Consider the following 26943-nt stretch of genomic DNA (forward strand, 5'->3'; position numbering starts at 1 on the left):
AGTACAGCGGATCTGCAGGTTTCTGGGAGTTTATTCCAGATTTGAGGAGCATAGAAACTGAAAGCTGCTTCACCCTGTTTAGTTCTGACTCTGGGGACAGAAAGCAGACCTGTCCCAGATGACCTGAGAGGTCTGGGTGGTTCATAGTGTAGTAGCAGATCAGCAATATATTTTGGACCTAAACCGTTAAGTGATTTATAAACTAGCAAGAGTACTTTGAAATCAATTCTTTGAGACACAGGAAGCCAGTGTAAAGACTTCAGAACTGGAGTGATGTGATCCAGTCTCTTGGTCTTAGTGAGGACTCGAGCAGCAGCGTTCTGAATCAGCTGCAGCTGTCTGATTGATTTTTTAGGGAGACCTGTAAAGACCCCGTTACAGTAGTCAAGTCTACTGAAGATAAAGGCATGGACAAGTTTTCCAAATCCTGTTGACACATAAGTCCTTTAACCCTTGATATATTCTTAAGGTGATAGTAGGCTGACTTTGTAATTGTCTTAATGTGGCTGTTAAAGTTCAGGTCTGAGTCCATGACTACACCAAGATTTCTGGCTTTGTCTGTTGTTTTTAACATTGTTGTTTGAAGCTGAGCGCAGACTTTTAATCGTTCCTCTCTTGCTCCAAAAACAACCACCTCAGTTTTTCCTTCATTTAATTTCAGAAAGTTCAGGAACAGCTGCATGTGGAAGAATACGTCATGGTGAGCGCTGATTGGCTGGTACTGGTCCAACATCTACCAACCAGATAGTGGTGTGGGTGGGACATGAAGGGAGACTCAGTGCTGATTGGCTGGTACTGGTCTAACATCTACCAACCAGATAGTGTTGTGGGCGGGACATGAAGTGAGACTCAGTGCTGATTGGCTGGTACTGGTCTAACATCTACCAACCACATAGGTTATAATTTATTATTATAATAATTTTGTTATATTTCCATTTTAATGTCCTTTATTCAGATTAATGTGTCTCTGAAAGTTATTATCAGAAACATGTTACAGACCCACATATGTGTTGTTTATAATAATTACTCAGAAATCACAATCATTATTAATAAAGTTTGTTACCCAGGCAATAGATTATATATATATATATATGGTACTTTCCGGTTATCTCGACCTCATCAAAACAATATGACCTCATTTTTTTAAAAATCCTTTTATTGTCCAATAGCAGGCGGCAGAATATTGTTATTGTCCAATAGCAGGCGGCCAATAATTCTTCACGTCACCCAGAATAGCATCGAACGGATTCTTTTCGCCGATACCGCTTCTCCACATGAACTCGGCCAAGTAAGACTTCAGGAAGTGACGATCTGTGCCTCTGTGCTTCTTATTCCTCCACTTTGCTGATCCCCACATCCTTTCCACGGTCTGAGTGTGTGCGCCTGTCTCGGGATTCACAAAGTTGTAACGATGGTTGACTTTGAAGTGCTCAAATCCAGCCCGCTCCAGTTCTTGTGTCTTGTAGGCCTTCCAGCTGTCTGAGTAGATGATGGTCCCCTCGGCAATGTTCTCCTTGATTGCAGTCAGCAGAGTAGGCGCACTTCGATCCGGCACTTCGATGAGAAAGCATTCCTTGGTTTCGCGGCATATCCCTCCGAAGATCCATTGTTGAGGTAGCACCCGGCCGGCATTGTTCTTGCGCTTGGTGAAAAGTGACTCATCAATTTCCACGATCATCCCCTCGCCGCCAATTTGTCCTCGATCCTTCGCCAGTAAAGTCTCCACGCAGACTTGTCTCAGATAGTTACTCCAGTCTGTTGTTGTGTCCTTGTTGATCCCAAGCTCCCTATTGCACAGCTTCCCCGATGTCATTTCCCAGGCCCAGATGTAGATGAAACGCGCGACAGTAACGAATGGAGGACGAGATTGAGCGAACCAGTTGCCGTTGCGAATATTGATCTTCTGACAGCAGGCCCTGAGTGTGCACTTCCAGAAGATTTCTTTGCCAAAGTACAGCTTCATGAGATGGTCGTTCTTGCATCTTCGTTCTTTTGGGAGTAGAACACGATCTTGAAAGAATTTCACAGCTTCCTCCTCAGTAGTTGGCAGGCTAAAGAGGTTCATCTTTCTAGCCGGGAATGAGATAACGGTCGAGATAACGGGCGAGATAACGGGCGAGATAACGGGCGGAAAAATGATAACGGGCGAGATAACGGGCGGATAAATGAGGTCGAGATAACCGGAAAGTACCATATATATATATATATATATCAACATGTGTCTTTTCTTACAAAGACGTAACCACAGGCTTCCTGAGCACAGACTCACTGGTACATCTGGTTTAGAGCCCGACCGATATATCGGCGGTCCGATATTAGGCATTTGTTGATCTGACGGTATCGGCATCTATAATGGCCAATAAAAAAAAATAATAATATGCATTCATCTGAATCAGTTATGATGACAAATAATTTTTTCTGACAAATTAATATTTAATTAATAAAAACGCAATGTGAACCATGTTATGAGCATTGATGTTGCATAGTTTCTCCACCAGAGGGCGCTCTACAACGTCCTTGTTTGTTATGGTTTGGTTTTTAATTATTATTTTATAGCAGTAATCTGTTTTCCTGTGTTTAATTCTTAGCCTGGTTCTGTCATGTCTTGTGATTATTGTATGGTATTTTTGGTCTTGTCTTGTATATGTTCTGTTTCCTGTTTTATTTTGAAGCCTGGGTCTCTGTCCAAATTCCATTCCAAAACAAATGGAATTCTGATTAGTTATGTTGTCAGTTCAGAAGCCAGCCACAGGGTGCTGCAGTTGCCTAGCAACGGTGCTAGGCAACTGGTTGTTCTGTGACATCAGATTCTAAAACAGCTTTGATCTTTTTTGATGTGATGTCATAGACCCACAGGATTTTTTTTTTTTGATCTCACACAGTATTGGTACGGAAAAAGACACAACACAGTTGATTTGAACAATTATCATGTCTGGACCAGAGATATCACAGACAGAGAATATGCTTGAGGTTACAGGAGATCCTGTTCGCCCACTGATTGAATCCTTTTTTAAAAGGATAACACCGGAACAGTGGGAATCGTTGAAATCCTGCACCCCCGATGATGCCACTAAAATTGTGGTGGCCGACCTGCTTTTGGACATCATAACATTGTTGTCAAAAGTCTGCTTGGTGAATCTTAGGAGCAGAAATGCACCGGCGTCTGAGGAGGGGCTGGTTTCTGAGGACCGTGTAACGTCCAGTCTGGGCGACGTACTGTTTCGGAGTTTTGCCGGGGCTCTGAACGCTGAGGACCAAGTCGAGTGTGTCAGCTCACAGCGCTTGACAGGTTTGGTTGGTAAAGAGGTTGCAGAAAGTGTCAAATCTGCTCTCTCCACTACTATGTGCACTGCAGAGCCTGTGATAATTCAGCACATCACTCCCCCTCGCAGGCTTAATGCTATGGTTGGTCATGTCTGCAAAATGATAAAAGCTTTCACAGCCAAGATAAAAATGTTGTGCTCGGCTCAAACCTGTATGGCGACAAAGAGTCATACCAGTCCTACGCAGAAAACAGAACAGATGCCCTTCCAGGGAGAAGTGACAGAAGGTATGGAGACGGAAGACACTGAGGACCAGACAGAACATGAGACCAAAGGCATGGACCTGAAAGACACTGACGACTGCATCCAATCACCAGTTATAGCTGTGGAACCAGAATTCCTGCAGATCATCTCATCAGACAACAGAGATATTGAGATTCCAATATTGACGTCTGTCGAAAGTATAATCAGGACGGAGGTGATAACGATGATTGATCCACTTTTGGATCAAGTGCCGGATTTCAACTGTCAGCGGATTCAATCTGAATGCTCTCGGGAGATTGAAGAGGTTGCAGAAGACATCGCTCGGTCAATAAGTCAAATTAAGAGTTTGGACGGGGCAGAAGCTGCCAGTCCACAGTACCAACAGAAGTTCAATTTGTTTGTAGAAGCGATAGCGAGTAAGATCAAGTCTTTTTTCACACTGCGCTTGGCCAAAGCTTGGTATTATCGTATATTGGAGGAGCTCAAGGCCAAATTCCCCAAGCAATCAAACGGTGAAAGCGAGCACTCAAGACAGACAGCCATGGAGAAATTTGACTCTCTGCTTCAGACTGAGGATAATAACAAATCACAGCATGGGAATGTGGTTAATGTGATTCAGAAGTTTGAGAATATGACCCCCGGAAAAAGCATGACATTCACACAGAAATTTACTGATCTCCTCTATAGGGACATCACACGTGGAATCGCGCCCAATTTGATCCCAGAACCAATGAGAGGGAAGTCATGCAGTGATGTGGTTGTTCCTGATTCACATGCTGACATGTACGCTGAAATTCGAAACAAAGTGGGGAATTTCATGGGACTGATGGGGTGGTGGCTGAAAACTCAGATCAGCAGCCACGCTGATAGGGTGGCATTCAAAATATTAAAAGAAGAGTCACTGGCAGCACCGCAGCTACCGAAGGTCAACGTCCCAGAGAAGCCCGTGGAAGCTGCTCCAGCTCCTGGCTCGGTCTGTGAGGAGACATGTGCCGTACCTGCACCGGATGCACACAGGAAAGCATTCATCCAGATATTCTCAGCGAAGCTGGTTTCTCGGATATACAGGAAAACAAAAGTGAACTGGTCTATTGGAAACCCAGAGGACTACGTTAACCATCTGTTCAATAGAACATGGGCCGACGTCAAGGGTGTAGATTTTGATATTACCCAAAAAACGATTAAAAACCTTGACAAGGCCATTTTCCAAGATTTGTGTAAGAAATGCGGCTGTGCGGAGAAGGTGCTGATCTCCATGCGTCTAAAAGATCCAGCACTGGAAAGATGTATTGCCTACTCTGTCAAAGAATACCTGATGACACCACCAACCAGACATAAGGATGTTAGAAGAGACCAAAAGAAGCTCTGGGCCAGATTCCGCGCAGCCATCAGCAACCGGTACAATGAGTTCCCAACAATCCAGACTCTGGGACACCAAGAGGTGGAAGATGTCCACAAAGAGATCCTCACCCACCCAGAGGTGGAGACTCTGAGACACCAAGAGGTGGAAGATGTCCATGAAGAACAACAACAGACAGCTTCTTCTGAAAAACAGAAGAAGCCTTCTCGATGGGAGACATTCAAGAATTCTAAATTTGCGAGAGATTTACTGCCGCCATGCTGCTTCTTTGTCTTATTTCTGGTTCCATTTTGCTGCTGTTTTTAGCAGCCCGTTGGGTGCTAACTCTAGCAGGAGGATAACACGGTGTAGACAACACCGATTGGTTTCATTTTTCTCTCTACTGACAGACCTCCTAATGTTCAAACAACAGAGCTACGTGTTGAAATTGACTGGAATTTTCCTTCAACAAGCCAGGAGTAAAGCTGTTCACCTCCAACCTACTTTACTTTCTGCGTTACACATCTGCTCCCTCTGCCAAGCACCCTATCACTCCAAATCCCCTGCGTGAAAACAAGAAGAAGGATGAGGAGTGAAACACTGACACACACACACACACACACACACAGTAATAGGCTGAAGTGCAGTTGGAAGCTGCAGTGTAAAGTCATCAGACAGCTGGTTTCTGTCTTTCAGGACTTTATACATTCCCACTGTGTCTGCTTGGGTTTAATCTGGGTGCTCCAGTTTCCTCCCACTAACGTTAAGAAGTACTTGTGTGTAGGAATACCTTCAATAGATTCTTTGAAAATACCTTCTGTATAGTTGTATTTCTGTAGAAACTGTCTTTTTTTGAGCCATTTTAGCTCATATTTTGTTACTATTATCGCAAAATAAATACTTTTAAATCCAAAAACATTGTTCCACTGACTTGACAATACCTTGGAAGTAGAGTTTGGCAATATATTGATATTATATCGATATTGAGATATGAAACTAGATATCGTCTTAGATTTTGGAAATTTGTAACATCGTAATATGACATAAGTGTTGTCTTTTCTTGGTTTTAATGGCTGCATTACAGTAAAGTGATGTCATTTTCTGAACTTACCAGACTGTTGTTACTGTTCTATTATTTACCTTTACACACTTATTCATTCCTCCTCTCTAAGCGTAGCTCCCATGGCGCCATTTTAATGCTATGGCGCCATCCCATGGCGTTAGCATCCCATTGACTCCCATTAATTTTGGTACCACTTAGACAGTAAATAACTTTACATCTGAAGCGTTTAAAGACTCTATTTATCCCTTGTTTATTTCTAAAGAAATATGACAATGTATAAAGGCTCCATTACCTTGTAGCTCACGTTATGGCGCCGTAGCAGATGTTTTTGTAAAAATAGGCTAACGATTGTGTCATAACCACGCGACTTCAGGAGAAGCTCGCAGACAGTTTGGACTCCCATCAGCTGTTTATTATTGCTAATGTTAACTAGCATTGTAGTTAGCAGTAATTAGCCTGTGCCTATGTTAATGTTAACTAGCATGTTAGCAGTAATTAGCCTGTGCCTATGTTAATGTTACCTAGCATATTAGTTAGCAGTGATTAGCCTGTGCCTATGTTAATGTTAACTAGCATGTTAATTAGCAGTAATTAGCCTGTGCCTATGTTAATGTTAACTAGCATGTTAGCAGTAATTAGCCTGTGCCTATGTTAATGTTACCTAGCATATTAGTTAGCAGTGATTAGCCTGTGCCTATGTTAATGTTAACTAGCATGTTAATTAGCAGTAATTAGCCTGAGCCTATGTTAATGTTACCTATCATATTAGTTAGCAGTAATTAGTAGGGATGAGCGAGTACAGCATTATCTGTATCTGTATCTGTTTACCACATGAATTATCTGTATCCGGATCCGTACTCGGATTGGGCGGGGCCTAAACCGGAAGTGGTCAGATTTAACCCGGAAGTGGGTCAGGTTCTCTTGAAATGTGCGGGGCTTTAACCGGTATGTTATTTAAGCATGCAATTGATATGGGTTGATCAGAAATTGTTATATTTAGATCAATGGTGTTGTCATGGTAACAAACTATATAGGCCTACAGTATATAACAAGTTTTGCAACAATAAATACAGCAATGTGGTTGCAATTATTAAGTAAAATGTAATGAACAAGAGTTTTCATACTCAATAATATAACTTTATTTTATAAACTTTTAATTTTTCTACGATCAGTGTGATCAATTTTTTTGAGTGTGAGTGTCTGTGCCTGTGAGTGAGTAAGAGATATATATATATATATAGAGAAAGAGAAACAAAGAGAGAGAGGGGGGCGGGGGGTTGGAATGTGTTTGTGTATCTTAATTTGTAATATACAACTCCCTTTTATTTTTTTTATAAAACACAGCAAGAAAGTTTCAGTCATTCAAAAAAACTGGTTAGAGCCAGCAGGCAGTTTAAAAAAAAAAAAGACAGCAGAGATGCAACCCGAGTCCCATTCTACCGAGCACTATGTCTGAACCAACCCCACGGTTACCAGAAGTCTCCTGGTTACTAGGTACTAGTTTGAACCGAAGTATGAAACAAACCTGAAGCTTGAAGAAACCCTAAATGTTAACAGAAAAAGCCCCGCGGACCAGAAAGGGAGAGATGTTCACTTCTCCGTGTCCCGTGTGCAAGTGAGAGGCACACAGCAACAGGAGTCTCTGTGTAGGGCGGGGCGCTGGGACTAGCCAATCACAGAATAGTGTAGGGGAGGGGCACTGGGACTAGCCAATCATAGAATAGTGTAAGGGAGAGGCGTTGTGACTGGCACTGTGACTAGCCTATCACAGAACGGAGACACAGTCAGTGGAGACTTTCATTGAATCCGAGCACGGATATTGACTCGCATTACTCGGATAATACTTGTACTCGGCAAAAGTGCTTTATCCATACCGGATACTCGTTTCAGCCGAGTACTTGGCTCATCCCTAGTGTTGACTTATTTGTGCACTTGCCTGTTATTATCCTTTCTCTTGTGCCATTGGAACCTGAGTCCTGCTTCACTCCTGCCATCCTCTGGACCCCCCCCCCCCCCACCACCACCACTAGCTGGCTTGCTGTCTTCCTCTGACGGACTTGCGCTTTCCTGGAAACCACCAGACCTGTTCACCCTGTTCAAACCTGGACGTGCTTTTCCCCCTCGGAAACCTAGACTTGATACTTGAATATCTTTAAATAAACCTGTTAATTCACACTCCTGTCTCTGCGTTTTGTCTGCATCTGGGTCCTGTTCCTGATAGTTGCCACTTCAGAAGTACAGTAAGTATATCATTTATATGTTGTATGTATATTTTATTGTATTTAAACTGTTAGGATTAGATCTTGACATTGCATGTCCTTGTATGGTTTAGTTTTACTCTAAAAATTTGCATTTGATTTTATCATTAGATTGAATAAGTTTTTTTTCCTTTGCAATTTGTGATCATACTTGTTATGAATTTACAATAACTACACAGATTGAACAGCACCTAGTGCATTTCCAATTACTCTTGACTTAATTACAAATTCAATGTCTTCTTGTATGACTACAATACTGTATGTCCCTATAGTCACTTCAAAAAAACGACAAAAGTATTTCTAAAAAGACCTTTTATTGCACATTGAAATGGGCAGTAACTTAAAAAAATTACATAAACCACAAACACTGTCAATATTTCTAAGATTCTGTTGAAAATTGAATTAAATAGTGTAGTTCACCTTTTACAATCCAATGTAAATTCCACACATAAAACACTGCTGTGGGTTAAGGTAAAGGCAAACTTGCCATCGTGGCTCTCAGCACTCCTATTTCTGAAAGAAAGAAAGAAAGAAAGAATCTCAATTTCCGTTTAAGCCCCTCATGTTAAATATCTATGCACACTAGCATGTAACTGTACTTTATTGATTATCTAGGAGAATACACATGAATCAACAACAGTCCATTGTTCTTTATTGTAACTGTAAGTTAGTTAAATGAGCTTATTTCTGCTAACATTAGCTCTTAACAGCATGTCAAGGTTAAATACACCAACTATAGACTGACGGGGCAAACAGTTGCACGACATTATTGGTGCATTATGGTTATTACAGTTAGCTAAACGTTATAAGAAACTTGGTTATACATGTGCTAATAGTTAGCGTTAAATAGTGATAAGCATTACCAATCACCGTTTCGCATTTCGCTGACACTACGTCAGTACATAGCTAGCTAAGTGGCAAGCTAACGTTACAGACAATTTAAATGGTAACTTCAGACACATTTACTTTACAATGTGACTCTTCTTATTTGTACTAACTATGGGATAAAGATATACTTAAAACCTAGCAAAGCTACATCTTACCTTTAATTATGTAGGCTAGCTTTCAGCAGCAGTTGCATCCACATTGGCAGTGAAAGTGGTTAGCTAAGGTAACGGTAGAGCAGCGTTGCTAACTCTCAGCTAACGTCAGTCAGATCCCGCCCATAGACTCTATATCCCGCCCACCGGTCTGTGGCTCTTCTCTTACTCCGCCCTCTCGTCTAAAATCATCACATCCACAACCAGGATGGCTGCACCCCTAAACGCAAACTCGACTCATATCAGATCTCCACGAACCAATGGGTGACGTCACACATGCTCTGTCCATTAATATTAACGGTCTATGGTTAGTCATGACGGTTACGGAAACATTCAAAATTAGACATTCACGTAAAAATAAATATCAGTGTGATACTGCAGCGTGTCTGACTCTCTGTCAAACAGAGAGGAAACATGAAACAACACGTCAGGATCCTCTTATTGGGGCAGCGTAAGTCATTGGCCCTGAAAGCTGGAACGTATATCACGAGTTAAAAGACTAGCAACCAGCTGCTGGAGCTCGGTTACTCCTGCTGGTTTGTAGTTAGTTCACTGTCTCAGGGAAATAAGAGAAAGGGATGCATTTTTTGCACTAATTGTATGTTTTTTTAACGTTAACGTAATTAATTACTACAGAGAAGTTACGTTAGTAAACCTGTTATTGTTGTTTTGTCGTCTAATCTGCTGCCATCTACTGAAAGCAGCTTTACACGATATACAACGGTAAAGTTACTTATGTATTCTGTGATTTAAAACGTTTAGCTGAGTTAAAGCGCATAGACGTGCTAGCTGACTGTTAACCGGATAGTAGCTAGCTGTCATGAAGTAGCTAACGTTAGTAGGCTACTATAGGTTAAGGAGCGTTGCCAACACGTGCACACAAAATACATGAAAACGTGTACAATCTGCAAAAAACTGTGCAAAATTCCTCATAGACTTTAATGGGAAATCTTCGGGAAATCACTCAACATCGCTCAAAACAACACCTCCATGCTGCATCGCCATACTTTAACGAAGAAATATAATTACAAGTTTATTTAAACCAAAGAAAAGACTTTGGTGTTTATTGGGCTGAATGGGTGTTCAGATATCAAGCACGGTTTCTCTCAAATCACTTTTCAACCATCACTACTCTAGTGTTGGTAGAAATCAACACACGCTTTACCGATTTCCACGTGAACATATGTTGGCTTCGTACAAGTTAAAAGTTCTGTTTTTTAAATGGAGTCTGGTTGGTTTAATGCTAGGTACATCATAGCTGTTTCTGGGAAACAGAAAGGTCTTAAATAGGTTATAAATAGGTCTTTCTCTGAAGGGATAAGACACTTAAAACTTCACCATTAAAACTAAAATTAAAATTTTTGCAAAACTGGGTTTTATTTATATACAGTCTGTTGAGGCTCACATCGCTAAACCCACCAGACTCCATGTAAATAAACACTAATTTTAGCATTGTATTACACACTTCATTCAAACTGGAAAGAAACCAAATAAAACTATGAAAAACTGTTTTTGGTCTTCTCTACACTTTTTCTAACCATCACAACTTTAGTGTTGGTAGAAATCAACACATACGTTACTCATTTACATGTTAACATATGTTGGATGTATGTCAGACATTTAAAGATGAAATGCCGACGATACACATGCTTGCTCTGCAGATTGTTTATGAATCAACATGTATGCATTTGGCTTTCCGTCTGCCTACAGCAGAGCTCTTCTGCAGCCCGTCATGGCGTTCATAATTTGTGCGATTAGAGTGTGACGTCACTTCCAAAGGGTCTATACACATAGTGCAGTTTGATATATTTTAGCTGTTTATTTTTAAATGAGTGAGATATACCAAAAAAAAAAAAAAGGTTACCAAAAATAATCTGTTATATCAAATTGATTTTATCTACACTGGAAGGGAAACATATTATTACATATTTTGAATGTAAAGATAGATTTATATGCAATATTGTGAATCTTTTTACTTCATTAGGTAAGTTTCATATACATAAATCTAAATTTTCCAATTCAAGACCTTGCTTTAAATTATTTCAAATTTAATTTGACATATATTTTGAGTCTCTTAAATTAGTAACAAATAAAAAAGCTATAACCATATCTGATACATACTCCAATCATTTTAGTTAAAAACACCTGTTGCCACAATATATTACAAATCTGACACATTAATTTCCTTTATATTTCTTTTTATTACTACACTGTCTACCTCATGGTTTTGTTTACATTGTTTTTTTTTACCGTTGATACCTGATCTTATGTTATATAATGTTGCAATTTCCCTTACTAGAACTTCATGTTTTGAATTTCAATGTCTGAATGGTTGTAATTGTATTTGTTAATAAATATAAAAATAAAAAAAAAGGCTGAGTGTTAGTATTTTCTCTAAGAAAAAGGTTTTTAGTTAATTTGAAACACAGTATGATGCTAGGTTTGGGAAACCTCAACTTCAATTAAAACTACCATGTGAAACTCATTATCAATAAAACCTTTATTTAAAAAAAAAAGTGAAAAAAGAAAAGTGTAAAAGAAATGACAGAAAAAAAACAAGTAGTTGTCCACCAACATCACTCCTCACCCTCCTCTCCTTCCTCTGCCTCCATTGCTGCATCTGCAAAAAAAATCAATATAAAAGTATGCTTTGTGTATCAAAATAATCTTCTAATAACCCTATTAACAAAACCTATTTCACACACTAAATGTGCTAAATTGTCGGTGAGTTTCCGATCCTGTATAGTGGTGTTTATAATGTCCGTTCCTGGACGGTAAATGTCTGTATTGCTGCTAGAAACATTTGTTAAGTTGATTTTGAGAAACATATCATAATAGCCTATCCTTTTAAAAGATTAACAACCATGTAACATGAGCTATCACTTGAGAAAATGCAGGAAAATGCATGTTTATTTATGAATTACAGACCACAATGCACATGTACTGTACGCTGACTCTTACTACAGTATAGTATGTCACTAGTGATTCATGTTTATTCTGTTATTACTTTATAACTTTTAAATTTCCATTAACTTCCTTGTTATAATACCAAATTAATCTCTACTTTATTTGTAATCTGTAATATTGGATTTTATTGTATGTGAAACAATATGTTGTCTTGTACGCTCATATTTTACTTGGCCAGGTTGCCATTGCAGATGAGAATCAGTTCTCAGTGGTCTACCTGATTAAATAAAAAAGTATTATAATACTTTACATATTATTATTTTGATGTGTGTGATTTTGTTTTGAGCAACTGTAACAAGGGATGTTTTCCCAGTGTGGTATTAATGGTCTATTTTATCTTATTTTTTTGTTATTGGTCTGGCCACCCACTTACATTACTCTAGTTTTTTTTTTTAACAGATAGTACTGTAAACCCATACTATCACAGTCGTAGCTGTGACAATATGCAGCGCAACTAAAAACTTACCATCTCTATTGAACGCTGCGGTGAGGTGCAACAACTCAAGCTCCTGCTGGAGTTGTTGCACCTTTGTTTCCGCTTTGATCTTGTCCCTTTGGAGGCTCTCCAGCCTCCTACGCAGCCATTTCTACTGGCTTTCTGCTGCCTTCCTTTGCCGGTGTTCCCAGCACACCACTGTCATGACCCCAGTTGGGGCCTCCATCAACTGGGGGAACAGGGAGAACCGGGGAACAGGGTGTGCCGGGGAACAGCCGGGTCGTTGCATGCGTACTGCAATTCCAAAAAAAAAGATTGTCATACAACTGCATGGTCTAGCACTTTATACATTTAAGATTGACACATGGAACAATTTATTGAATTAATTATATTTTTCATTGTTGGATGTGTTTATATTTTGTTTGTTTTATGGTTTAATCAGATTTATTATCTTTATATTTCATTATCAAAGTACTGATGTTAAAAAAATAAGGGGATACATCCTTCCTCTTATTCTTTAAGCTTAAAATATTTTTGCTATATTGAGGCTTACTTGTAATTATGTTATGTCCTATTTTTTTAATTGTAAATTAACTTTTAGAGACCTGGTGAGATAACTCTATACATAGCCATATTCTACTGCTCTTCATACTATTTAGCCTGCACATACTTACTAGTCTTATTTATGTTATATATATATATTATTCTTATTATTACCAGTATATATCACTGCTACTACATTGCACATAACTTACTATATGCCCCTTGTTTAGACATGCAAAAATGCATTTATATAAGTGATTATATTTGTATTGTTATTTAAAATGTTATAATAATTGAGTTATGATAATTAAGATGTGTGGTTTACGTCAGGCTGCTGTGTACCTGTGTTATTACATTATCTGTGTTACATGACAGCAATATAAGTTAAAGATGGGATTCAATTAAACTTTTATATTTCGTGAAAAAGTACTAAATAAATTGACTGAAAGAGACTATTACGTCAATTGCAATTATTTGTGAAACTTTTCACTGTACTGCAAATTTTGGAATTGTTGCTATTTCTAGAATGCATGTGTCACGCAGGACGTGTACAAGCTCTTCACATGGGAGCCGAAATAAAACGGTCACGCAGCTGACATGCTCATGACATGCAGACATTATTAAGAATCAAAGCACACTAAAACCATTCAACCTACCGCGCACAGCTGCAGGGCCTGCCGCGCCGTCTCAATATCAGGGTCCTGGACGGACGGAAGCTTCATTGGAGAAGCCATCTGAACAAATGGAGCAAAAAAGAAAAATCATACATTTCAGCATGCAACATTTACACTAATATTTAGCCAAATCAAGGCACATCACACTTAGAACCAGAACGGCATCCAAGCTAGTCACTAAATTGCCTACTTTCAAAGCAATTATGCTAACCTGCCATGTGCTTTTTGGATTAGCTAGCTAAGTAACTAACCTTGATGTATAAAAATATCTATATAGGCCTATAGGCTATCTATAATGGTCTGTCTGAAAGTCTGCAATTATACTAGCAAATGCTAAGCCATATGTTTAACACCACAAAGAAAAAAAAATACCATTTGTTAAAAATGTAATACCTAGACAACCTTACTTACTGCTGTTCGGTCCACCAGTCCAAATGAAAGAATGGAGTAATTCAATCTTTCTCCACAAAAGGGATTTTGGGGGCGCTGTCTCCCAATCACAGTAAAGAATTAACTTCTCTTTTTCTCTTCTTTTAAGGTGCCAGGTGATGACAGCATCAGCAGAAAAATGCACAGAATAATAATAAATAAATAAATAATTAAAATTTAAAGAAGATACAATATTATATTATTGGCCATTAATAAAAAATGAATTCATAATTAAGTAATCTTCTGTGTTTTCCTGTCAGGCGAAATAATGCTCGCACCCCCTCCGTGATTGGTTGAATTGAATATTCAAGGCGTGTAGCATGAATGCCCGTGGATGTGGTTAAACCGTGCTTTATGCTTAAACTGTGAGTGCTTTCCCATGCTCAGGGAGAGAATAAGGTTCCAGAGAGAGAGAGAGAGACTTCTTGCCCGCACTAACAGTACATTTGTTTGCCAGCTGATTGACGTTGTTAGCATGCTAACGTATTTTCTTTGCAACACAACATGAATGTATGTAGCTAACGTATATTTATAATTTGCTCAGCAAATAACAAAGTCAACTGAGCTTTGACTGACACGGAGTGCGTTACCTCTTGTTGTTATGTAGTTAACGTCAAGTTAGTTAGCTAAGGCTACTACTGTTTCTTGGCTAGCTAACATTACCCAGAGTTTAGCAGCGGGGCTAATAGAGCTGACGTGGCTAACTTAAGTAGGTAGCTATCTAATCTAAGTCTGTTGTAACCAAAGATGGGAAGTAACGAAGTACAAATACTTCGTTACTGTACTCAAGTAGATTTTTCTGATATTTTTACTTTACTATTTATTTTTAACTTTTTACTTCTACTCCTTACATTTTTGTGGCAACTTTTTACTTCTACTCCTTACATTTTAACACATATCTGCTCTTTCTACTCCTTACATTTTAACACATATCTGCTCTTTCTACTACTTACATTTTACAAAATTGGCTCGTTACTTTAGTTTTTTACAAGAGGTTTTCATGTTGGAGAATAGTGCGGACACGCGCCTCACACCACGAGTGGGTGCACGGAGAAAAAAGTGGGAAAAAAGAAAAAGAGCTGTTTGGAGGATAATCAGCTGAGATTGTGTGTGTGCCTCTTTGAGAACTGTAAGTCGTATAACTCATGTTGTCAGTTCACTTAAGCCTGTTAGTCTACAGTTCTTGCACATTTAAAGTAAGTTAGCTAGTGGTTTTGGTGTTTTCTTCACCTGTTTGCTAGGTTGCACGTTGATCTTAATGAAGCATCAACACTTTCACAGCTTTATTTACATGAGTTTTTTTTTTTTTTTACCGAACTTCACATACTGTAATTCAATTGACAAGTGGATGGAAACTTGGGTAGAGAGAAGTTGTCTCCGTCTGTTTTAACAGACACACCTGGGGCCAAGTTGGGAACCAGAATCAGCTTTAATCCAGTCCTAATCTAGTCCTCAACTTCCACATCATTTCACTGGAGTAGGGCTGGGTATCAATCAAAAATTTTCGATACCGGTACCAATACCGATACCTTTACTTCGATATCGGTTCCTGAACGATACCTTTTTCAATACTAGTTTTATAATATCAATTCTGAGAAAAAGAAAATCACACACATCAGAGTCAGAGGCCACTGTGAGGAGAATATAAAAATAACAGTGAAGATAAGGTTAGCTGTTTAACCAGCTGACCCAATGGATAAGCATTTTTTACAAACATGGACAAAGTATTGTCTGTAAATGTTAGCTTTTGATTTAGCTAGCTACGCAGCAATAAAATAAGGCTACAAGCTAACTCAGCACGATGCACGTGTTAAGTTGCAGTAACGCTAATAAACATAAACTTGCCTGTTGAAATCCCAGACACAGTGCCGTCCTCGGTACTCTTTGATGAGGCGGAGTCCGGTGGTGGATATTTTGAATCACTCGGAGTCGGCTCTGGTTTTGCATTGCCCACGGGCGGCTGAGAGGAGGAGGGCTGCGCTGGCTGCGGTCCGCTCTTCTTGCAGTCAAACAATGTGTAACTTTCCGCTCTTAAATTGATCCCGTGCACATCAGGTGCTTCATCAAATTAGTCGTGTTGCCAGCCTTAGCAACAATGTCTTTTTTGCATATATTGCATTTCGCACTGTTGGCATCAATCTTAATAAAGTGAAGCCACACTTTTGATCTAGATGGCATTTTTAAGCGGTACAACGATGCTCGCAACCACTTCACAACAGATACACGTGAACCCCGTCTGTCGGCGTAACCACGTATGTATTTTTCCTGGGTGACGCAATCACGTTTAACGTTACAGCCAATCACCGAAACTTGGTACCGAAAGACGAGGCATAATTTGATACTGTGTAAAACCGAAACATTTCGGTCGGTACCATAAAAAAACCGAAGTTCGGTACCCAGCCCTACACTGGAGTTATCGTTATTATTGTTTACGTCATCAATACCATATTCAATCTAAATGAATGGGAATATATTTACTGTACGTTCCATTTGCCGCACGACTAAGACAACTCAACAGATTTGGCATTCTGCATTAATTCACAGCACAATATTGCGGCTTGATGGCGTTAATGTTAGCACATAATGAATAATTATGTCTGTTTAGTATTTCATATTTTAATCTTTTATTTTCTTTCAAGAAGCCATATTTGAGCACACACACTGCACAGGTTTTCCAAATTGTCTAACAGATAATATGCAAAATTATTTCTCATCTCAAGAGGACACATACACACCTTTAAAGAGGAGACACACACCTGATTCTGCTACCAGTGTGCAGGCAATCTTCCTCCTCATATTGGTGATTGCAGCCTGATCCGTGGCAAAATTCAGCACCTCACCTCTCAGGAGAAGCTGTGCAAACTACATATGGCAAAGTGCAATCAGTAGAAGCCATCCATTAGCTGTATCAGATGAAGTCAGATTCACTCATACCTTGCAGACAAATGCCCCACATGATGTAGCATCTGGCTGCCGGGGATGGTCAACAGTGCTACAGGACCATCTGGAAAAAGTGACATTGTCTTTGCCTCATGAAAGATCTTTGGAATAGAAATTCATTGTTGCAATTTGGAGTCGAAAAGGGTCTATGGCATCACTATTAACCTCCATCTCACCTTGTGACATCCTGGCATTTTTTAATGCCATCAGGGGTATCACCCAATAGATCCAGGATACAGGGCCCGTGTTTCCTTGGGATATATGACCTTCACAGTAATGAAAAGGGACTGATCAACAAATCATTCTTAAATAAGTTCCAAACTCTTACACATACCTCTCTTAGAGCAATGCCAGTGTATAGGTACTGCTAACCATAAGTGTCCAGTGGTGTCGGTCACATACAGAGCCAGTGAGGACATCATAGGTCCTGATGTCAAGCTGAAAAGACGAGCATACACACATGAGAACCCGTGCATTGCATTAACCTTTTTAACCCATTTAATGTAACAATTGTTGACAATAATTACCTTGTTTAGTCTATGGGGCGCCGTTTGTAAAGCGGCTCACGCTGAAAATAACAGCAACATTTTGTCACATTTAGCTTTAAAAAATGTTTAAAAAACTGGTATGAAATTTTGAGGGTCACTTTCTTGCACATTTACAACAATATTTGTCAACTTGGAAATATTTTAAATAGTTAAATCTAAATATTAAATGTTACACCTAAATGTTAAATGTTAAATCTAAATGCTAAATCTAAATCTAAATGTTAAATCTAAATCTAAATGTTAAATCTAAATCTAAATGTTAAATCTAAATCTAAATCTTAAATCTAAATCTAAATCTAAATGTTAAATCTAAATATTAAATGTAAATCTAAATGTTAAATCTAAATCTAAATCTAAATGTTAAATCTAAATATTAAATCTAAATCTAAATCTAAATGTTAAATCTAAATCTAAATCTAAATGTTAAATCTAAATATTAAATCTAAATCTAAATGTTAAATCTAAATATTAAATCTAAATCTAAATGTTAAATCTAAATCTAAATCTAAATGTTAAATCTAAATATTAAATCTAAATCTAAATGTTAAATCTAAATCTAAATGTTAAATCTAAATATTAAATCTAAATCTAAATGTTAAATCTAAATATTAAATCTAAATCTAAATGTTAAATCTAAATCTAAATCTAAATGTTAAATCTAAATGTTTCGGGTGAAACTAAATATTTAGCTAATATGCAAATGAAATGCCGGTAACCGGAAGTAACAAAATAAAAGCTCGAGGAGGTCAGTGTATGTTTATAGTGTCAAATAACGAATAAAAATCATCTCATCCGGAGATATGGACTGTTGAACTTGGACAAACGTGATAATAACTACCTAAAATAATAAACACAGTTGGAGAAACTGTGTTCGAAGAGTACTTTGAGTTTTTAGTGTCACTTTTATGGATGGTGCCGGACTTATGACTATAACCAGCCACGAGGGGGAGCTCACTTTGACTGGTCTGTCACGTTCGCTTGCAGTAAGGTCAGCTAGAGCCTATCCCCGCCGCCCCCGACAAGGCACGGTACTGTCGGCCATGGTCACACTCCGAAATGTCAAATGACTCAGTGTTAGCCGAGAACATCGGCAGAGCCGTCCTGGTGGCTATACAAACTTATTCAACAGCGACAGCAGCAGCCTCGGGGCCACCGCAGGCCACCTCGGTAAGCATGTTTTCCAAAACACGTAGCTAGCATTGTATTGTTGTCAAGGCTAACTGAACTTAACTAGCTAACGGTAGCTAGCCAGTAGAGATTTGCTGCTAGCACCAATGCACCTTTGCACATTTGTTTCTATAAACTGTAAAACTCACGCCGGTAAGTGACGCATTGGGATGACTTCATGAGCTGAAAAACAAGGTGTGTAAATGTGTGTTTAATTATGTGAAGCTGTTCACAGCAGTAAAGCATAAATTATATAATTTAGCGTTACAGCTAACGGACGCTACTTGTCACCTCTCTGGCCTTTACTCACAAGATAAAAACCGTTCTCTGCTTGGCTAGAGAGAGAGTAATGCTGAGGGAGGACAGAGGCAGTCACAATGATAAAGACATTTAATTTTATTTAATGTAATGTACCAGAGTGCATAGTGTAAAAAAGCATTACATTTAATGTCTCTTCAGGCTCCCACCACCTACAATAACACTCCGGGGCCAGCCACACCCACCACCTCCACTGGGACGTCGTACCGCTCGGTATACTATCATACTCATTTATCTTAGCTGGCTGTTTGTTTTTTATTGTGTGGTGTAATGTTTTGGCATTAGTTCCAATCATGGTGGCATATTTTACACAACACTAACATGTGACAATATTTGGTATTTTGTTTATATTTTAAACTCCAGCACCAGCGCTACCATACCTGTACCAGCAACAGACTTCGATCCAGTGACCTGTCAGTAAGTATTTATTAATATTCATGTTCATATTTGTTTGATTTACCTCTCAGTAACCTCATCTTTTGATTTTCCATTTTATTTCAACATTCCTTAAATAAATGTACAGTACAATCTATAATTCACTTCAGTCAGAAAGATAAGTGGATGTGAATGCTCATCTGTTACGTCTATAAATCTATCTTGAATAACCCTTGTTTGTTATAGAAACATGCCAAATGTCATATTCTTTGCTGTGTTCTAGAATGACTACCAAGGAAGACATCAGATTTCCAAAGAGGAGCTTGAACATGTTCTTTCACTGAAAACCACTTTTACAGAAGCGGCATCTATTCTTTCAATCTCAAGGCCAACTTTCTATAAGTTACTGCAAGACTATAATATCCCAACATCAAAATTTAAGAGCATCAGTGATCAACAGTTGGATCTTGAAGTGTCTCAAATAAAAACTGAACACCCAAATGTTGGAGAAGTGATGCTTATGGGGCATCTCCGCTCCAAAAACATTGTGGTTCAAAGACAACGTGTAAGAGATTCACTGCGAAGGATGGACCCAATTGGTGTCCTAGCCAGGAGAAGAACAGCTGTAGCTCGCCGAGTGTATTCTGTCCCACATCCAAATTTCATATGGCATATAGACGGAAATCATAAGTTGATTAGGTGGAAATTGGTTGTACATGGTGCCATAGACGGCTACAGTAGGATGTTGATGTTTCTTCAATGCTCCAACAATAATCGTGCTGAAACTGTAAGAGACCTTTTTACTGCAGCTGTTGGACAGTATGGCAGACCACTGCACATCAGGACAGATCACGGAGGAGAGAACGTTCAGATTTGGGAGGACATGCATTCGAGCAGGGGGGAAGGCTCTGTCTTAACAGGAAGTTCTGTACACAACCAGAGGATTGAGCGTTTTAACCGAGACTTGAACAAAAACTGCAGCCAAGTTTATGCACCCATTTTCTATGAACTGGAATCCCTGGGTATCCTAGACATAGACAATGCAACAGACTTATTTTGTCTCCATTATGTCTTTCTACCAAGAATCAACCGCACTTTGGAGGAATTCAAAGCTGGATTTAACAATCACTCAGTGTCATCTGAAGGAAATAGAACACCTGTTCAGCTTTTTACTCTGGACAATGATTTGCCTCATCTTCACAACCCAGAACTCTCAACAGCAGGGGTAGTTTTTCGTTCCTCACCTAACTCTCAAAGAGGATTTTCCCCATTGAATGACTGGGATTTGCAAGAACTGAATGAGACCATTAACCCTCTTCAAAATGACAACAACAATGGCAAAACATTGTTTCAGAGAACACAACAGTTTATTTTTGATAAACTTGTAAATGTGTGATCTTAGCATAACAGACAATTGGGTAACATTATCCTTATTGTAGTTTCAGAAACCACATGGAAACCAGAGCCAATAGCTCTATTAATCCTTTTATACCAGTATGTATAGCCAAACCGTTGTCCTTAAACTACATTAAACTCAAAAGGGCTACAGTTGCATACTATTGTTTAAGTACAGCTAGTGAAATTTTTTATTTTTCATTAGGCTATACTGATTGCATATGGCTGGCTGTTATAGAAATCAGGAAGTGATGTGTTCACATAGTGTGTAAATCAAAATGTTGCATATTTATTGCTCTTAACAGAAGATTTGACAAAATTAAAAAATGGCAAATAACGGTGGGTTTTTCAATGTTTTTTTTCAGCCTACTTATGTACTGCAAATGAAATCACTGCTTTATAATATGGACAAACTATGTCCTCTATGAAACACACTTAGACATGGACACAATCAACCACCGGGCTGTAGTGTGTAGTTTTAGGGTTGTTACCATGAAGGGGGCTGAGGGTACACAGAACACCACAGCAGCCTGGTTTGACAAACATGGGGAGCCCTACACTAAACAGTGGTGTATTTCACTGCAGGGGTTCTTTTACAAATGAACTCATTTAAGCAAATTAGTAGATTTACAGTAAAAATCAAAATTAGGACATTACACTTATGCTCCAGTTGTGCTTGCAAAAAATAACCCTTGTACTTTAAATGGTAGCTGTTAAATGTCTCGTTTAAATGAAGCTGAATAAAGATCCATTCATTAGTGCTACTAGGAAGCTGTAGTTAAATTCATCATCATCAGCCATTGTTTTTGCATTCACAAAAAGGTGAAGCTCATTAGCACAAGTGTGCGCAATGGGAAGATGTTTGTTTTCATCATGAATAAATATTAACTTAGGAGTTGGATGAAAACCAATGGCTGGGACTTTGCTGCTCCCTGTAGCAAATGCCAGGATGTGACCAGGGCTCAAAGTCTTCAGGAATGCCTCCTCATCGTTTGTTAGAGTCCTGTCCCCATATGTGTCTCTCAGCTCTTTACCTAAAAGTAAAGGGAAACCACTGTTGACTTGGAGACTGGAAAATACTCAACAAATAATGACTAAGTGAGTGACTAATGGATTACTGTATAGGTATTTTGGTGAATAAGCAATTTTATTATGACAAGCAAACGGATAACTGTATTCTTGTTTGTGGTACATAACCCTTAGGCACAGCTTTATGAGTAAAGAATAAAATTAATCTGTAAATTTCCTGGATTGTCTTATTGAATAATATACTGAATAACAAATACATACTTACTTTCAACACATTGTAGAAACTCCCTAAATTTGACCACCATCAACTCCTCTTTAGCTCTTCTGTTGCTCCCCAGTACAGAGTAGCTTGGTTTGAGAATACCAGCTACAAAATCAGCTTCTTGACCTTTGTCCTCTCCTGGTATGTCAAGCAGCACACGCAAGCTGGGGTTCTCTCTCAAGAGTGATAAAACCTGTAGGGAAATTCAACTCCATAAATGAAAGATAAATGAAAGATAACTAAAGATGATACAGAACTGTAAGGTAAATCTTACTCCATAGTGGGACAAGCCATCAATTAGTTGATCAAGACAGCTCTGCCGTTGCACAACAGTATGATAGAGAACTGCATTTTTCACAAACACATCTCTGTTGGCCATGGTGACTACGAGTGGAAGACCCTCAACTTGATATCGCCATGAGTCACAGCAGCTGACTGCTTTCTCCAAATCATCCTGCAAGGTTGCATGTTGAACCTAAATATTACAGATCAAATGTTATTTTCTCAAATTACTGCATTTAATCAACAGAATTTTTAGTTGTTTATTTGGTAATATGAAACCAAAATTATTTTGATAATGCATTCCACCAAAATAAAAGTACTGTACTGCTGTGGAATAGTCAAAAGCAAAGGCTTACTACAATAGTTTTCAGATCCGAACATTGAGCATTACCTTATTGAGGTTCTCCCTTAAATCAGGGTCACCTATATCATCAGGTGTCACGTGAGCTTGAAGGATGTCCCCAGACACAATGTAGTCCACCACACTCGGGGACAGGAATGCAGGTGGTTCACCCCCTTGCACTATTATTGTAGACATCATCCTGCCAATGGTTCGATACACTCCATTTTGCAAGTGGAGCATGTTCAGTCTTAAATAAATTAAATTAAAACAGCACATTCTATATATTTCACTCACACACACACACACACACACACACACACACACACACACACACACACACACACACACACACACACACACACCTTCAAAAGCGCCACTGTCCTGGAAGATAGCCTTCACCAGTAAGCGGAAAAACTCTCGTCTGGGACCCCCAACGTCAGCAGCATCTTCCCCAGCATCATGCTCATCGCTTGCAAATGTAACATAGAGCCTGTCACAGCTTTCTGCAAAACCAGGTCTCTTAAACACACGTAAGGCTGTGGTCCAAACATTGGCTCGACTGATATAGATCTGTCTTGTTCCCAATGTAATAACTCTCTCACTGTGAGCTTGTAGAAGGCCTGCAATTTCTTCTTTGCTCAGCATTTCAGATGACCTATGTTAAAAAAGACAAAGATAAACAGACCTTTGGCTATCTGTGCATTTACTCCACTAGCACCTTCAGTGCACAATGATATAACTGTTTGATGCTGTTTGTGATGTTTACACTGATGTAAACAATATATTTACAGTAATAAAAAAATACTTGTAACTCTTACTTTAAAGTATTAACAGCAGGTCTATCACACTCTTCTAGTAGACTACGCTGTATTGCCTCTTCAAGAGCCTCATCTTCCTCCAGATAAACAGGGCTGGCAAACAGAGATAAACAGGGACAGCAGAAAGCCGAGAGAGAGAAAGAGACAAAGACAGAGAGAAAGAGAGAAGGAGAGAGCGACATAGAGAGAGAGAGAGAGAGAGAGAGAGAGAGAGAGAGAGAGAGAGAGAGAGAGAGAGAAACCTATATCAGAGGTTCAAATTGTAAACAGACCAACATCTACACTGCTGCATTTCCATGAAGCCCAAACAATATCTTACACAAATTCTGCCACATTATAAGGAAACACTTGTCTCAGTTCCCCTGCCTGGCCCTGACTTTCACTCTCTTGATTGCTGCTCTCTGTCTCCTGACATCTGGCCTCACTTTCCCTCGGTGATGAAGGCACTGTACTCCGCACTGCATAAAGAACAGGAGGTCAAAAAGAAATAATTTTAATTGCAACTTAACCCTAATTCCATCTTTAAGTGTCTTTCCTTTAAAAAAGGCAGCCTTTAAGGATTTAGGGTGAAGGAAAACTGAATGAGATGAGCTAGGTTTAAGAGTTGCCTCTCCCTTTCAGTACAAATGAAATGAATTGTGCTACTAAGCTCAGTCTACACCTCTTATAGTGACTTGTAGACAGATGAATCAAGACATCCAATCCCAATACAGTTTGGTCCACACTACCTTTGAGTTTGTTTATTGCTATTGTCAAGTGGAAAATCAGGGCTACAATCCTAAAGTATGAACTTAACTTTGCATAAAATAAAGCAGTTGTCAAGGACAAGGGTATACTTTATTAATTACAAATACAATTTAAAGTAAAACTTGTCCTCTGCATTTAATCCATCCCAGGGGCAGGTACAACCATAACACAGTGCCTATAAACCAACTCCAGATTCTGAGCCAATGCCTTGGTCAAGGGCACTGACTGGATAATTAACCTAAATGTGCCCATTTTTGATGGTGCAGGAAACTCACACAAACACTGGAGAACATGCAAACTTCACACAGAAAGGACCGAGACTGGACCAGGGTTTAAACTAATATACCATACAGCCCATAGCAAACACAATATAAACAAGTGCTTTAACCTACTTCTTCTTTGACGCGATGGACTTTCTTGCAGTCTGTCATTTTCACTCCCTTGACTGATGAGCTCACTTTCACTTGTGGAAGGTGACACTGTATGACCTAAATGACATGTTATGGACAAAAGGTAATGAATAAATATATATATGTATAAGTAATTGGAAACACAGTACTTAACATTTTTAATTGAATTACCCATATCTGAATTTTGGGATGAGCAGAATTAGAACAGATAACCTTTTTTTATAAATAAATTATAAACCCATTGCTATGAGAAAAAAACTGCTGACTGTACCTACAACCTGTTGAGAAACATATCAAATTCTCAGACCCACCTCTCCTTCTCCAGCCCACAGGACTTTCAAAGTCACTATCAGAGAGTTCCTCAGGTTCCTCCTGGAGAAAAAAAGTATTATGTGTGATATATAATGCATCAAGCCAGTGGCAATGCAGAAGTATTTTATACTAAGTTAACCTAAAAAAGGCTATGTTATTTAGGTAAAGAAGCAGAATAAGCAACATACATATTTTTACTTCTAATATTTTGTTGCCCATAACTTGAAATTTGTACTGACATATAAACTGTTTACCTGTACAGGTTTGCGTATTAATGCCATTATATAGAGACAAGTGGCTGAACTAATCGAGGCAACTTATTTTCCACCCCACAGAAAATTGCTCGAGACGTTTGGTTTCATTAGTCTTTTGCATCCCTTGACTGTACTCAAATACTCAAATGGGAATGACTGGCCCATAGACAATGAAAACGTTCTTCTGAAAATGGCAGTCATTTCTTCTTTAAGTTGGGCTTCAGACCAGTCAGATGTAAAGGAGATCTTCCCAATAAGGCCATCTTGTGCTAAATTTGCTCTTGTGTCTCCCCTTGGAATGCGGATTGTTGATGCTGAAGAAAAAGGCAAGCACACAACATCTCTTGTATAGTGTTTGCAGGCTTTGTTTTTACTGACAAAACGTGAGTGTGTAGCAGGCCTTTGAAGAACTGATGGAAAGGGAACCTGAAATCAATGACAACACAGACACATGTGCATTACAAGAGAGAAATACGTTTTTAGTTCATTGTGAATGCAAACTGTAGATACAAACCAACTGATAGTATCATCAACCCATCATGGAGTCTCTATACAATTAATCAATTGCCAGGTGGTTTCATTAACCTTTTTTTGTCAGTCAGCATTTTACTACATAAAAATACTGTTTTTTGTGTAAAATATGCCACCAAGATTGGAACTAATGCCAAAACATTACACCACACAATAAAAAACAAACAGCCAGCTAAGATAAATGAGTATGATAGTATACCGAGCGGTACGACGTCCCAGTGGAGGTGGTGGGTGTGGCTGGCCCCGGAGTGTTATTGTAGGTGGTGGGAGCCTGAAGAGACATTAAATGTAATGCTTTTTTACACTATGCACTCTGGTACATTACATTAAATAAAATTAAATGTCTTTATCATTGTGACTGCCTCTGTCCTCCCTCAGCATTACTCTCTCTCTAGCCAAGCAGAGAACGGTTTTTATCTTGTGAGTAAAGGCCAGAGAGGTGACAAGTAGCGTCCGTTAGCTGTAACGCTAAATTATATAATTTATGCTTTACTGCTGTGAACAGCTTCACATAATTAAACACACATTTACACACCTTGTTTTTCAGCTCATGAAGTCATCCCAATGCGTCACTTACCGGCGTGAGTTTTACAGTTTATAGAAACAAATGTGCAAAGGTGCATTGGTGCTAGCAGCAAATCTCTACTGGCTAGCTACCGTTAGCTAGTTAAGTTCAGTTAGCCTTGACAACAATACAATGCTAGCTACGTGTTTTGGAAAACATGCTTACCGAGGTGGCCTGCGGTGGCCCCGAGGCTGCTGCTGTCGCTGTTGAATAAGTTTGTATAGCCACCAGGACGGCTCTGCCGATGTTCTCGGCTAACACTGAGTCATTTGACATTTCGGAGTGTGACCATGGCCGACAGTACCGTGCCTTGTCGGGGGCGGCGGGGATAGGCTCTAGCTGACCTTACTGCAAGCGAACGTGACAGACCA

General features: G+C 39.1%; 2 protein-coding genes across 2 annotated transcripts; both read right to left on the reverse strand.

The window, feature by feature from the left end:
* Positions 1 to 21402: 21402 nt before the first annotated feature.
* Positions 21403 to 23179, reverse strand: LOC116675036 (uncharacterized). The gene is made up of 4 exons (XM_032507151.1): positions 22984 to 23179; positions 22585 to 22785; positions 22314 to 22503; positions 21403 to 22053 (listed from the first exon to the last, which is right to left on the reverse strand). The coding sequence occupies exons 1-4, from the start codon at positions 23173 to 23175 to the stop codon at positions 21746 to 21748; spliced, it is 891 nt and encodes a 296-aa protein (XP_032363042.1). The 5' UTR covers positions 23176 to 23179; the 3' UTR covers positions 21403 to 21745.
* Positions 23178 to 26013, reverse strand: LOC116675029 (uncharacterized). The gene is made up of 7 exons (XM_032507145.1): positions 25477 to 26013; positions 25222 to 25282; positions 24893 to 24988; positions 24073 to 24211; positions 23754 to 23846; positions 23298 to 23590; positions 23178 to 23182 (listed from the first exon to the last, which is right to left on the reverse strand). The coding sequence occupies exons 1-7, from the start codon at positions 25501 to 25503 to the stop codon at positions 23178 to 23180; spliced, it is 714 nt and encodes a 237-aa protein (XP_032363036.1). The 5' UTR covers positions 25504 to 26013.
* Between the last annotated feature and the right edge of the window lie 930 nt (positions 26014 to 26943).

This window comes from Etheostoma spectabile, unplaced genomic scaffold (assembly GCF_008692095.1).
Source record: "Etheostoma spectabile isolate EspeVRDwgs_2016 unplaced genomic scaffold, UIUC_Espe_1.0 scaffold00001427, whole genome shotgun sequence".
Taxonomy (NCBI): Eukaryota; Metazoa; Chordata; class Actinopteri; order Perciformes; family Percidae; genus Etheostoma; species Etheostoma spectabile.

Bases quoted from the DNA above. Each gene is read 5' to 3' on its own strand.
- LOC116675036 (XM_032507151.1), bottom strand. From the start codon at position 23,175: ATGCTCCACTTGCAAAATGGAGTGTATCGAACCATTGGCAGGATGATG. The intron at 22,504-22,584 runs GTAAGATTTACC...ATTTCCCTACAG, and splicing joins ATGGCTTGTCCCACTATGGA to GTTTTATCACTCTTGAGAGA. The intron at 22,054-22,313 runs GTAAGTATGTAT...CTTTACTTTTAG, and splicing joins GTTTCTACAATGTGTTGAAA to GTAAAGAGCTGAGAGACACA.
- LOC116675029 (XM_032507145.1), bottom strand. From the start codon at position 25,503: ATGGCATTAATACGCAAACCTGTACAG. The intron at 23,847-24,072 runs GTAAGATATTGT...TCTGTTTGCCAG, and splicing joins TATAATGTGGCAGAATTTGT to CCCTGTTTATCTGGAGGAAG. The intron at 23,591-23,753 runs GTAAGAGTTACA...TTTTTAACATAG, and splicing joins CCTGCTGTTAATACTTTAAA to GTCATCTGAAATGCTGAGCA.